Genomic DNA, 12,289 nt, shown 5'->3' on the forward strand with positions numbered 1-12,289 from the left:
GCCTCATGTAGCCTCTCTCTTCAAGAACAAAATACTGTACTGTACTGCATAGTACAGTATTGTAAAATAAATGTATCTAATGTAAATACCTCACTATCAGGTACTGTAAGATTCAAGCTACTGTAAATTACAGAGAGAAGTGATATGTCAGGTATTTTCTTATACGCCGTGTGCCCTGTTGGAATAACTGCTGCTTTGGGTAAGTGTTTGTGGAGTAGCAAGACTCTTTACTAAAAGTTGATCAAGAGTTGATTGGCATAGACAAAATTCTTTCCCCAACCAGTCCACCAAATGTTCACAACACTTTTACCTCTTCAATACCTGTTAAATACCCCATACAATGATTAAACGCTGAAAGGTAACAAGATAACGTTTCCAAAGTGCTGTAACCATGGTGCAGAAGCGTCTATTGTTATATATTATTTTATTAAAGTGTCTTAGATAGTACATGTCTCTCCTTTGGATATTATATTTGTTACAATGGTGTTGTAGTCACATGCCACTATATGTTAGCCTTTGTACCTCTGTGCTACTCAAACTAAAAAGAAATGGAATGTATATTTTACTAATGGTAAAATAAATGTGTGATGTAGCTAGTCTAAAAGAAATAATACTGATTAATATGAAAAAATAATCTATTTATGCTCCTTACCCCATACAGCAAACTCCCAATATATTGTTAAAAAAAGAAGAAATCCAGCTCTTTTAATTATTTAATAACAAACAACTGTTAAAATGTTTGCAGTGATCTTTTGGAAAAGATCTCCATGGTTAAAGCCACAAAGATTAACATAGCCAGAAATTTTTAAAAAAAGCGAAAGACACTGGGAGTTAATGTAGTCTTAATGTCAAGTGATTCATACAAAATAACAATCATTTTTAAAAAAAGTACTAAATGTAAGCAAACCTACCAGCAGATATCGACACTCATCTTGGATCATGGACTTCAACATTGAGCTTCATTCTAGTTACACACAACAAAGTATAACGCCTAGAGGATAAGATTTATGTATCTTGTTTTTCTGTTTTTACGTTTAGCATTTCTTAGTCTGCATCAGTAAGTCATCTAGTTTGAGCTTTAAACATGTTTTTGATGAACTGTTCAAATTACATCTCATAAAATGCAAAGTGCATAAAAAAATATTCTATAGATAGGTTATTAATTACGTTTCCCCCCCCCAATATAAAACTTGTGAAAGAGCGAAGGGAAAGCACAGCTAACATGTGGATTTTTTTTTAAAACACAGGCATATAAATACACCATTCCTTTAGAGAGAGCGCACAACTCTATGTGTACACTCACTTACATAATACACATTTGTATATATAGCAACTCTAAAAGACTGGCAGATGTGCAAGGAGGAATACGTTAAAGACTATTATGCACCTTACCCACCCCCTAAATTAAACCTGATCGACAAATAAATCATTCTTCCTTCCTCACACCTCATGTAGATCGAATCTCATTTGTACTTAAAATCCTTGTGGCAAAGAAAAAGTATTACAATCACATCAAAATAACATACACACATTTTTCTTTTTAAAAGTCCACGGTTGAGGCCTTTGAAAAAGTGTCTGGCATTGGTTTTCAGGTGCTTTCTTCTTCATGGATTTTGGCATTCCTCAATAAAGCAAAGGACAGTATTAGGCCAAAGTGCCCACCTCGTAGCTTCTGCTCTGAGATAGAAAGAGTCAGTAGTTTACCTGGACACTACTTACAAAGTTCGACTTTGTCGTCAAATGATCAAAATAGATGATGTGCTGTTACTAATAGCAGTGGAACTGGTCAACCCATGGATTCTGCATCTTAAACGGCAGGATGACTTGTATGTTCCATGAACCATCTTTGTAAACCACACCACCTTGGAAAATTAGAACACTATGTCAACAGCAAACTCTTAAAATGAAGCATTTAGTATAATTCTTGATATCCACAGCTACCTGTGTCAGATAAAAAATAAACATACTTCCGCCTACAAAATTTATGTTGACATTGCAAAAAGAAAAGAAAATGTATTAAATGGGAAAAGGTATGTGCTCCAGCAATTCTTTCACTCACACATTAAGCTGTTTTAAAAGGCAAGTTGGTGTGGCTCATATTTGTAATACACTTCACTACATCGGAGGACTCTTGTACGCCACTGTAGGATTCCAGCGTGTGGATCGAGCTAGCAGTACTAGCTTACTCATTTCAAAAGATATAGCACAGCATATCTAAATCTCTGTTTCCGAAGCAGCCATCTCTTACACATTTCATTTAGCTGTCCAAGCAGGTAATTCACAAGTAAAATGACATTAAACACAAATTCCATTACATTTTGTCTTCTGCTGACTGGACTAACTACTTAAATAGAAAAAAGAGCAATAAACTGTGAGAAAAGATGCAGAAAGAAAGAAAACAAGACAAAAATTACCTAAAACGTAATAAATGCTCAATGTAATTCATGTCCCTTTTTTTCTAGAAGCATACTTAACATGCCTGGGTAGGAGGGAAGAAGAGGAACGAGGAAAAATGCTGAAAGGAAGCAGGGTTGTAATACTCACCAGGGAATAAATGACAAGGGGCATTCATGAAGATGGTGAATGAAAGCATTGTCAGCCAAGGATTTACTTTCATCTTAAAGCGGAATGGTGGAGAACCTACTCCTGTGTAAATGGATGTATATGAAATTCCAGGGTGGAACCTGATCATTTGCGCAAGTAGGTAAACACTGCAGAAAGGTTGTTATCTAGAGATTAAAGCTGCTGCCATGTGCAAACATGTCTCCTTGTTCCATGCCACAGTAGATCCTCTCACTACCCAGTGACCGTTAACGAACTCTAGCCAATCTCAAAAATGCATATCGGTCTAGGCCACTTTCAGCATAAGGACACAAGGAAAATCAATGCACATAATTCAACTGTACAGTCAGTAGTGAAGTGCAAGGCTCTGAAACACGTTTTCGTTCTTATGGAGATGCACATTGAAAAATTCAATAGGAACAAACCAGAATCCCTATTTCCAACACTCAGAAGCTGTCCTTTTGTGCAACAGAAACACCAAAATAGAATTGGAGAACTGGAAATACTGTTATGTGGTGTGTGACCCATTAAGGGTAATTTGCTTCACCAAATTCTCCATAGTTTTCTAGTGGACATTCACACCAGTCCTGATCTCTTCATAGTCCTCCAACGGTCTTTAAGCATGACAGAAGTACGGTTGGTGAAAGGGTACTTTCTGAGGATTCTTATCCAGTTTCCTTCGCCAAACTTCTTCACACCACTCTTTATCCACTCACTCTCTTCCACTGTCCACTTCTGCAGGAGAAAAAATACCAAGTCATCTTTAGTTGCGTTTCTTCATAATAAACAATCATGTTTAAACATGAACATGCCTGCCACCACAACTTACATTCCTCTTATAATTACAGTTTGTAATGCTCCCTTTACTCGAAGATGCATCTTCATCTGCTGAACAAACAAAAGAGAAACAGTTATGGCACTATTGCTTCCAAAGACATAGTATTTACAGATTAAGTACTAGCAGGGGCAGATACACATTCTGTTAAATATAATTTCAAACTGACTAGCTTGGCAAGACTTAGTTATGTTTTCAACTCTCCTATGCAATACAGATTCTTCTATCCTTACACCTCATCATTCCATGCGCCCCGTAGCAACCATTAGTTTAACATCCCCCAAAAAAATATATAACCCACATCAAGGCAGGGAGGATGGGTCAGCATCACAAATGTAAAATATCCCACGAACCACAACAACCATTTACTCATCTTCTGTATTAATACTTTTTTACAAAGTTGACTGACATCTTAATCTTGCTCAGAAAATAATCCTCAACTAGAGGAAACTTTTAGAAGTGGTGGCAACTTGGGTAAATGGCAGGCCTGAAGCCACAAGGTTGTTGTCTATGGCTTGTTTCAATTCAGCACTGATCTTAAATTACGCATGGGTGTAGCAATACATACAGAACACATAAGGATTACGAATCAATCAATTACAGAAGGGGGAACCTGCAAATACAGGCTCAATTAGCTGGCACTCCACAGAGAATAACTATTTATGTAAACAACAGGCCATCCTCTAATTCCCTGCCTCTGGGCAGGCTCATTTGAATCTACAACACCATGAGTGCCAAGCCAAGTATAACGCAATGGTTTCTGTTTGCAGCATGGATTGTTGTAGATGACATGTTGCGCATAGACTGCAAAATAATATAACCCCCTATAAAGCAAAGACTTGCATCAAGTAAAGGAGGTTGTACTGTCTCCTGGTGGACGTTGAGGAATCACCTGTTTGAACACATGGGAACACTCTTTGCGACACCTACAGATGATTATGGCTGACACTAAGGGAAGGTATAGGCTGGTCACCTGGAATGTGAGGGGACTGGGGGCTGTGCAGAAGAGACACAGGGTACATGCTTTTCTGCTCAGACAACAGACACATATAGCGTTCCTCCAGGAATCACACATGACACACTCTGAGTCCCTCCTACTACGGAAAAAGTGGAGGGGTACTATATTTTCCACGACATACTCCGCCTTTTCCAGGGGAGCCACGATATGGGTGCGTCATGGCACCCCGTTTGTAGAACTGGAAAGGCGCACGGACGACCAGGGACGCTATGTACTGGTGAGGGGTACTTTGGACGGGGAGGTGGTGGTCCTGGGCAGCATCTATGCCCCAAACTTTGACCAAGATAGATTCCTTGCTGCAGTGGGCCGGGCATTGACGGACTGGGTGGATGTCCCCTGGATACTAGGAGGTGATTGGAACATGATCTTAGATGTGGCCCTAGACAGATCACACCCCCCACTTCAGGCGGCAGGAATACATAAACTATCAGACTCTTTCGGGACTTGGCTCCAAGGTTGGCGGTTGGCTGACACCTGGTGCGCACTGCACCCCACACACAGAGAATACTCATGCTACTCCCCCGTCCACGACCTGCATACCCGACTGGATAGATTTGTGTGCTCCAACTCCATCACGACTAGGTGCGTAACGTCAGATTACCTAGCTAAAACATTTTCAGACCACCGACCACTAACACTTGATCTACACTGGGGAAAGGTACCTTCGCCTGTCCCTACATGGAGACTTAATCCCACGCTGCTCGAGGATGGCCCATTTAGGACACACTTAGCTGACACCTTGACTGACTATTTTGCCACAAACTGGGACTCGGCGTCCTCGAACCTAACCGTATGGGATGCAATGAAGGCTGTGATCCGGGGAGCTGCTATAGGCCGGCTAGTGGGAGCCAGACATGAAATCCATGGTAAATTATGCGACGTGGAAGGGCGCTTGCGAGACCTTGAGAATGCAGTGGGACAGAACCCCGACAGGAAAGCTGATCTGCAGCTGTGTAATATTGAGCATGCAGAACTACTGGAAACCTTGAGGGTGATAGATCATGGGACATACCTGAAACGCCAACAGGCGGAGGCGGACAGATCTGGTGCTCTGCTTGCCCGGCTGGTCAGGGATGCCCCAGAGAGTCCTACAGTGGCGGCTATTCGCAACGCAGCAGGCGAACAAGTACATACACAACTAGAAATTAACCAAACATTTAAGACTCACCTAGAGAACCTCTATGCTCCTCCTCCCGTGGAGGCTGGAGACGACATGGCGGACTTCCTGGGAGAGATTCTGCTCCCAAGGCTGGCCCCGGGAATCCAAGCGGCCCTAGCGGGGCCTATTACACAACAGGAAATAAAGACAGCAATTCACGCACTTAACCGAAGAAAGACTCCGGGCATGGATGGCCTGCCAGGGGAGTTCTATCAAACATATGCTGAGGTGCTGACCCCCGTGCTGGAGAAAGTATACAACACTGCTTACGAGACCGGCCATCTCCCGGCTACCACCATGCAGGCCCTGGTGATTTCTATCCCGAAACCCGGTAGGGACGCCCTGGAGGTTGGGAACTACAGGCCCCTCTCCATGCTCCCCACGGAATATAAGATCCTTAGCAAGGCTATAGCCATGCGGATCCAACATCACCTCCCTGTCCTGATACATACTGATCAATGTGGCTTTCTCCCAGAGAGAAGTACCTCCCAAAATTCTAGACGCCTCCATGCCCTTATGACAACTACCCCTAATACCTTACCAAACGCTGGCTGTATAGCCCTGGACCTCCGCCAAGCGTTTGATTCCCTGACGTGGAACTTCATGTTCGAAGTCCTGCGTCGATTTGGGTTCCCGGAGTCCCTCATAAAATGGATCCGCTTATTATACACGGGACCGACTGCCAGGACACGCACGGGCAGGCACACATCTGACAGCTATGCGGTCCATCGGGGCACCCGACAGGGCTGCCCACTGTCGCCACTGTTGTTTGTCCTGACGCTGGAACCCCTGGCTATTGCACTCCGTAATAGAGCCAGGGAGGAAGGCATACCAGTGGAGGGTACGGACCACATGATCTCTATATATGCAGACGACATCTTAGTGTTCCTCCGGAACCTACGAGGGGACCATTCCCAACTGGCGTCTGTCTTCAGACGGTTTGAGTCCATATCTGGCTTAGCTATAAATCCGGGAAAGTCTCTGGGGTTCTTTTTTCGGGATGGTCAACAACCCCCCCACATACAGTTCGGCGCCCATGAAATCCAAGTGGCACCGACCACGTTTAAATATCTTGGAATTAATGTATACAGGGACCCGACGGCTCAAATAGACGGTAATATCCGGAAGGCCATTACTGGCCTACGAAGCAGTATAGGCTTCTGGACGTCCCTACCCCTATCGGTAATGGGACGCGTGGCGATCTCAAAGATGGTCCTGCTCCCCCGCATATTGTACTTCTTTGTAAACTTGCCGGTCTTGCTCCCGCGACAAATTTTCACCGCGCTTAATACATTATTGATCACCCTTATATGGGGCTCGGGAAGAAGACGAATCAGCCTTAAAAAACTGCAACTACACACCAGACAGGGAGGCCTTGGCGTACCAGACCTGCAGAGTTATTACTATGCCAGTCAGCTCCAATGGTTGACCCGGTGGGTGGCGGGCAGAGATCTCCATGAGATCGCTTATACGGCGGATAGGTTGGCACGGGGAGAATTACACTCCCTCCTACTGCCCACTGCTAAGATCCCCAGAGACTGCCACCCTCTTCTGCATGTAGCCCTGACCTGCTGGAGGAAAGCTTTGTCATACACGGCTGGGACAACCCCATATGCAGACACCATACCCCTACTGGGACTCCCGACACCGCAGGGGACCCTGACAGCACGCAGACTGCGTCCCTGGACGGAGGCCGGGGTAGACAGAGTGGGAGACCTGTTTGGAGATGAAACCATGCTGGATCACGCTTCATTTGTGCGGATTACGGGGGCGACTCCGCGATTATACATGGTACATGCCTCAGTGACGCACTTTGTGCGACGAGTTTGGGCCCCACAACGCACGAGACCAGAACAACACGAATTAGTGCACCTCCTACATTACATGGGCAGGGGAGGACACCTGGTGAAATGGCTGTATGTCGGAATCAGAGAACATGTGACGTCACCGATCACCACACTTAGAGAGATATGGACTGGAGACACCGGGGAAAACATAACGGATGGGGAGTGGAACTTAATTTTGGGGCATCATAGAAGAGTGTCTAGGAATGTTACGTTTCAGTTCATACAGGCCATGGTTCTCCATAGAGCATATCTTACACCCCAGAGGCTTCATAGGATGTTCCCTACCGCCACACATTGTTGCCCGAGATGTCAACAGGAAGAGGCACATATCCTTCACATGCTCTGGACATGCCCGAAACTACACACTTACTGGGGGACGATTAAACACATGCTACACTCCGTCACTACACTTCAGATCCCTGAGGGAGCATTACCCTGCCTGATAGGGAACAGAAAAAGACCCAAAACACGCAAAGCACAACTGAAATTCACAGATCTGGCACTCGTATTGGCAATCAGGGCGCTCACTATGCGATGGAAGTCGCCCAGGGCCCCGAAAGTAGACATGTGGCGGACTGATTTGCTGAAATGGGGAAAAGCCGAATCGGCGGCGCTGAGGGAGGAGGAGAGCAAGGGCCTTCGCAAATACCCTATCGCGCAGGACTGGGACACAATGCTGATTGAGCTGGAAGAGGTAGACCTAGATATCCCAGAGGACCAGGTGGAGTGAACATTCACACTTAGTAAAGGGAGGCTGGGTCTCAAGAACGTCGACACCATCCACATGGGTCTGACCGGGCCAAGCACACCTACCTATTTCCGGATACCTTGAGACACGCTGGATTGTCATGTAGAGTGTACTAGAGGAGACGACCAGGAGACGGGAGGTGGGAGGGGGGGTGAAAAGGGTAGTTGGGGTTTAAGGGTTTTGTGAGTCAAGATACTGATGTTTAAAGAATACAAATGAGGTAAATCCGAATTTGATTAACGAAAATAGCTCATCCTGCCATAAATATGCTAGATACAGTACCATTGATGAAAATGGAAAAGACTGATGTATATAAACGCATATGGTAATGTACAGTAATGTATGACACCTTGTGACAGTCATGAATAAAGAGTTTAAAAAAAAAAAAAAAGTAAAGGAGGTTGTGTTAAAGTTTCTTTAGAACTATCTGCAGTTTCTTTAGAACTGTGTGTCCAAACTGAACTTCTTTCCTTGCCTCTATGCCTACACAATAGTGTCATTTTGGGAACATGTATACTTATCATCATGTTGTGGCTTTGAAAATATCAGCAAATTGTTTATTAACGGAAAAGTCATGGTAGCCCCTTTCTTAAGAGTAAACTGTATTCTTGGCACACCTGGAAGCTTGCCCTTTGCTTCAGAATAGCAGACATGGATACATTTTTGCAAGCTACTTTGATATTTGTTCTCTGGAAATAGCATTTCCCAAGTGCAGTAATGGAAAAGCCAACAGTTGCTTAGTCTTTCATAGTATACACGTTTGTTCAACAAAGTAAATGAGAGCTCGGACATCAAAAGAATATAAAGATCAGGGGTGTGGAATTTAATAAAATATCTACTTGTTCATGGGGCAGGTTGCTTCATAAATCTACCTGTCCTGTAACAACACCCACCTGTCCCTTTGGTGCCAAGTAGTGCAGCGACAAATTGTGGCACAAATGGCATTATATAAGAGCTCTGATATAGCCTCTCTTTATGCCCGGGCTCATACCATAGTGTTAGAATACTTGCAATCCCCCTATGTACCACGTTTCAGCAGATCTTCATACTGGGTCTGAAGGTAGTGGTAAGCAATAGTTCCAGGGTGAGAATGCCTTTTGAGTCTGTGCAAACCCACTAAATTGCATGTCTTAAGCACTTTCAATCACTCTTCTCAAATCTTTTCCCATAGTGAGAAATGTTATTAAGTTACACCTAACAATGGCAGGCATAAAACTTCCTCCAGAGTTGAGGAAAATAGGAGTTGGAGGGAAAGTGCACTTGCAAACACTCAGATTTTCGCATGAGCAAATCTACACATGCATATTTGTTCATGCTTAATTGCAGTTCACAAATATTTTCTAGGAGTATTATTTCTTGTCCTACTTCCGTAAATTCTTGGGAATTAACAAAAGCCATATAGCTGCACTTAGTGCAAAGACATTGTAGCGTGGGTGTAAGGACTGGCAGTGGTCGTACTATAGGGGAAGTAGGAACAGGCTGGAGACTTGTTCTGCGTAAGGATGGCTTTATTTTTATGAAGGTTTTTCGAGTCCTGAATGTAAGTCTTTCTCTAGCGAAGTCGGCCCGGTCCGTGGTGGCGTCCGGTCTGGTCGAGGATGGCGAGGCTGTCCTCTTCTTCCCCTCGCTGGAATGGATCTCCTCAAGGGGCTTCGTATGCCGAGTCGGCTCAGAGAAAAGAGAAACCAACAGAGGGACACCGTCAGTCAAATTATCTGATCTCGAACAACCCCCGGGACCCGAGTGTAGTGAGGGAACACCAGTGCTTCACAGAGTAAGGTTGGTGCTCGGTGCACGGGAGATAGTGAGGTTCGAGGGGGGGGGGTTTAGGAAGGTAGGTAGTGATGGAGGGGACAGGAAGGTGCGGAGCGGACTATTTACACTATGTAACACGGGCCCCCTTGCCCTTGACCCAAGCTGCCCAACGCCGCCGTACCTGTGACAGCCACACTCCTCTCTCGGGAGTGTGGCACGGCGGTTCGCAGGGTCGTTGGCCTCCTGGCTTTCCTCCGTCTCCCGCTCTCTCTCCTTCGGTCTTCTCTCGTTCTCTCCTCGGCTCTCCGTCCTCCTCCCGGTCCTCGTCTCGCCTCTCTCGATCCACTTCCTCCTGGGTGAAAACACACCCTCCATAGAGGGCTTCCTGTCTTTTCTCCAACCCCGGTCCGCCTACGTCATGAGGGGGCGTGGTCTCCTCGTCTGCGAAGGCCCAGTTAAAGGCGCCCTCCTGAATTTCCTCCCCGTCCTCGGATAGTAGCGGACTGGTGTCCCATTCGGAGAGAAGGAGGGGAAGTGTCAGCAACAATCCACCATGGTAACGGTGTTCCCCTTCCCACCCCGTCACAGACATATACCATGGGTGCACTTTTGAGACTTTCTTTAAGAATTGGGCCCCTGATTTGGTCGGGCGTTGACCATGACCTTTTGCATTTATTAAAATTCTGTCTCTCTGTATCGGCAGGTTTCACTGTGAGTGACAGCATTCTGCTCTTTCACAAGGAACATATCGGCACAGAAAGTAGTATTTTTCAGTACCTGTAACTACTATAGCAGTGTGTGCTTTTTGAGACCAAAAGCAATTTTTGCTTTTGCCAATGTTTGTTATAATGGCGAGGGCCCGGCAGCTCCCACACCAATAAGGTTTTACAAAAACCATCCCAAAACAAGTCACAAGTTGACAAAACTAAAAAGCTGACCACCAATTTCAGACCTACTGGCTTTGCCAATGCTGGTTTATTTTTGTTTCCCATACTCTTATTTATTTTATTTATTTATTTGAAACTAGTTACACAGATTTGACATTATGAATATGTTTGGGAAATACTAGATGCATCAACACATGTTACTAAATGATGCTGCAAAGAAAGAACCTGAAATTTTACAGTAGTTAAGTGAAATGATATTTTCCTGCTTTCATTTTTCTATGAACGTTTTATTTTGAAAGCAAAGAATCACCCATCTTGCTTTCAAGCTTGTACATATATTTGCATCAAATCAGAAATCATTCTGGGAGCATTAAACATAACCTCATATTTGGGGCGGAGCTAGCTTGCGACCATGATGGCCGCTTGAGCCGAGAGCTCCGACAATCTGCCACACCATCCACCTATAATCCTACAGCTGCACTACTCTACACTGCTGAACAAAGACTAACGAGCCCCCGATGTCCTGGGTTATCGACCACAGAAGGAACGAGTTGCCTACATACTTCCTGGACGACGCTGCGGCCTGCTGCCGATTCTGGCCCAGCCACACTCTGGATGTCGTATCGGCGCGGGGCCTGATACTGCGCGAAAGCCTCCTTCCCTCTCTCCGGCCGAGGGGGTGGCACCGGACCACTGCTGCGGCGGCCGCAAAGAGAACACTCTCCCCCTCTGAGTTGGTTTCCTGGCCGCCCCTGCCCGTGTCCGAGGTGCGACCGTTTGCTGGTGGAGGGGCTGCCTACCCCGGGTTGCCGTCGGAGCGGCCGTACGAGATCACCAGGGGTGGCGCCTGGGTGAAGGCAAAGGCTGAATGCTGACAAGTGTCCCCAGGAGGCGAGGCCCTCCAATGTCTGGAGGCCCGCAAAGAGACCCTGCTGAGCCATGTTGGGGTGCCCCAGCAAAGGGGGTGCCCACTCCATCCTGATCCTGAGGCCTCTCCCGGAGGCCTGCTATTGCGACGGGAGCGGACCGGTGCTGCTGGGCACTCACGCTATTGCTCCCACACGGCTGATCTCTTTTGCCCCTGGATACTGGCGGCGGCGGAGACAGCTGCCTGCAGTGCGGCACTGCGCGACTGGACGGGACTCTGGAGTCCGGTGCCCTGGGGCGTGAGGAGGCTTAGCGCGATGGAGTAAGAGCTGCAATTTGGAGCAGTGCTGGTGAGTGAGCCCCAGGGGGGACCATCGAGGCGCACTGGGGGGCCTTGAGACTTTTCCCCGTTTTGGACTGGCCGCGTGTTGGGACTCCCTAGTCGCTGGTGTTATTGAACGCAACGGGGCCCTTCACTGAGTATTGTGTGCTGCCCTGTGCCTTTGTCGCCCTGGTGTCTTCTGCGGCTGGCTTGGCCCATGCGTGGAAGGAAAAAAAAGAAAAAAAGAAAAAGAAGCTGCGAGCTGTTCTGCGACCCCCACTTCCCACGC

General features: G+C 46.1%; 1 protein-coding gene across 2 annotated transcripts in view; it reads right to left on the reverse strand.

Moving 5' to 3' along the window:
* Positions 1–703: 703 nt before the first annotated feature.
* Positions 704–12,289, reverse strand: part of TERF2 (telomeric repeat binding factor 2) — a 578,117-nt gene continuing 566,531 nt past the window's right edge. Inside the window, exons 9-10 of one of the 2 annotated variants that reach the window (XM_078668354.1) lie at positions 3,392–3,450; positions 704–3,297 (exon numbers count right to left, since the gene is read on the reverse strand). In XM_078668354.1, coding sequence (XP_078524480.1) covers positions 3,139–3,297; positions 3,392–3,450 — 218 coding nt within the window. In that variant the 3' untranslated portion in view covers positions 704–3,138. The remainder of the gene's footprint in view (positions 3,298–3,391; positions 3,451–12,289) is intronic. The other variant, XM_078668355.1, reaches the window with a different exon arrangement.

This window comes from Lissotriton helveticus, chromosome 12 (assembly GCF_964261635.1).
Source record: "Lissotriton helveticus chromosome 12, aLisHel1.1, whole genome shotgun sequence".
In the NCBI taxonomy this organism is placed as follows: domain Eukaryota; kingdom Metazoa; phylum Chordata; class Amphibia; order Caudata; family Salamandridae; genus Lissotriton; species Lissotriton helveticus.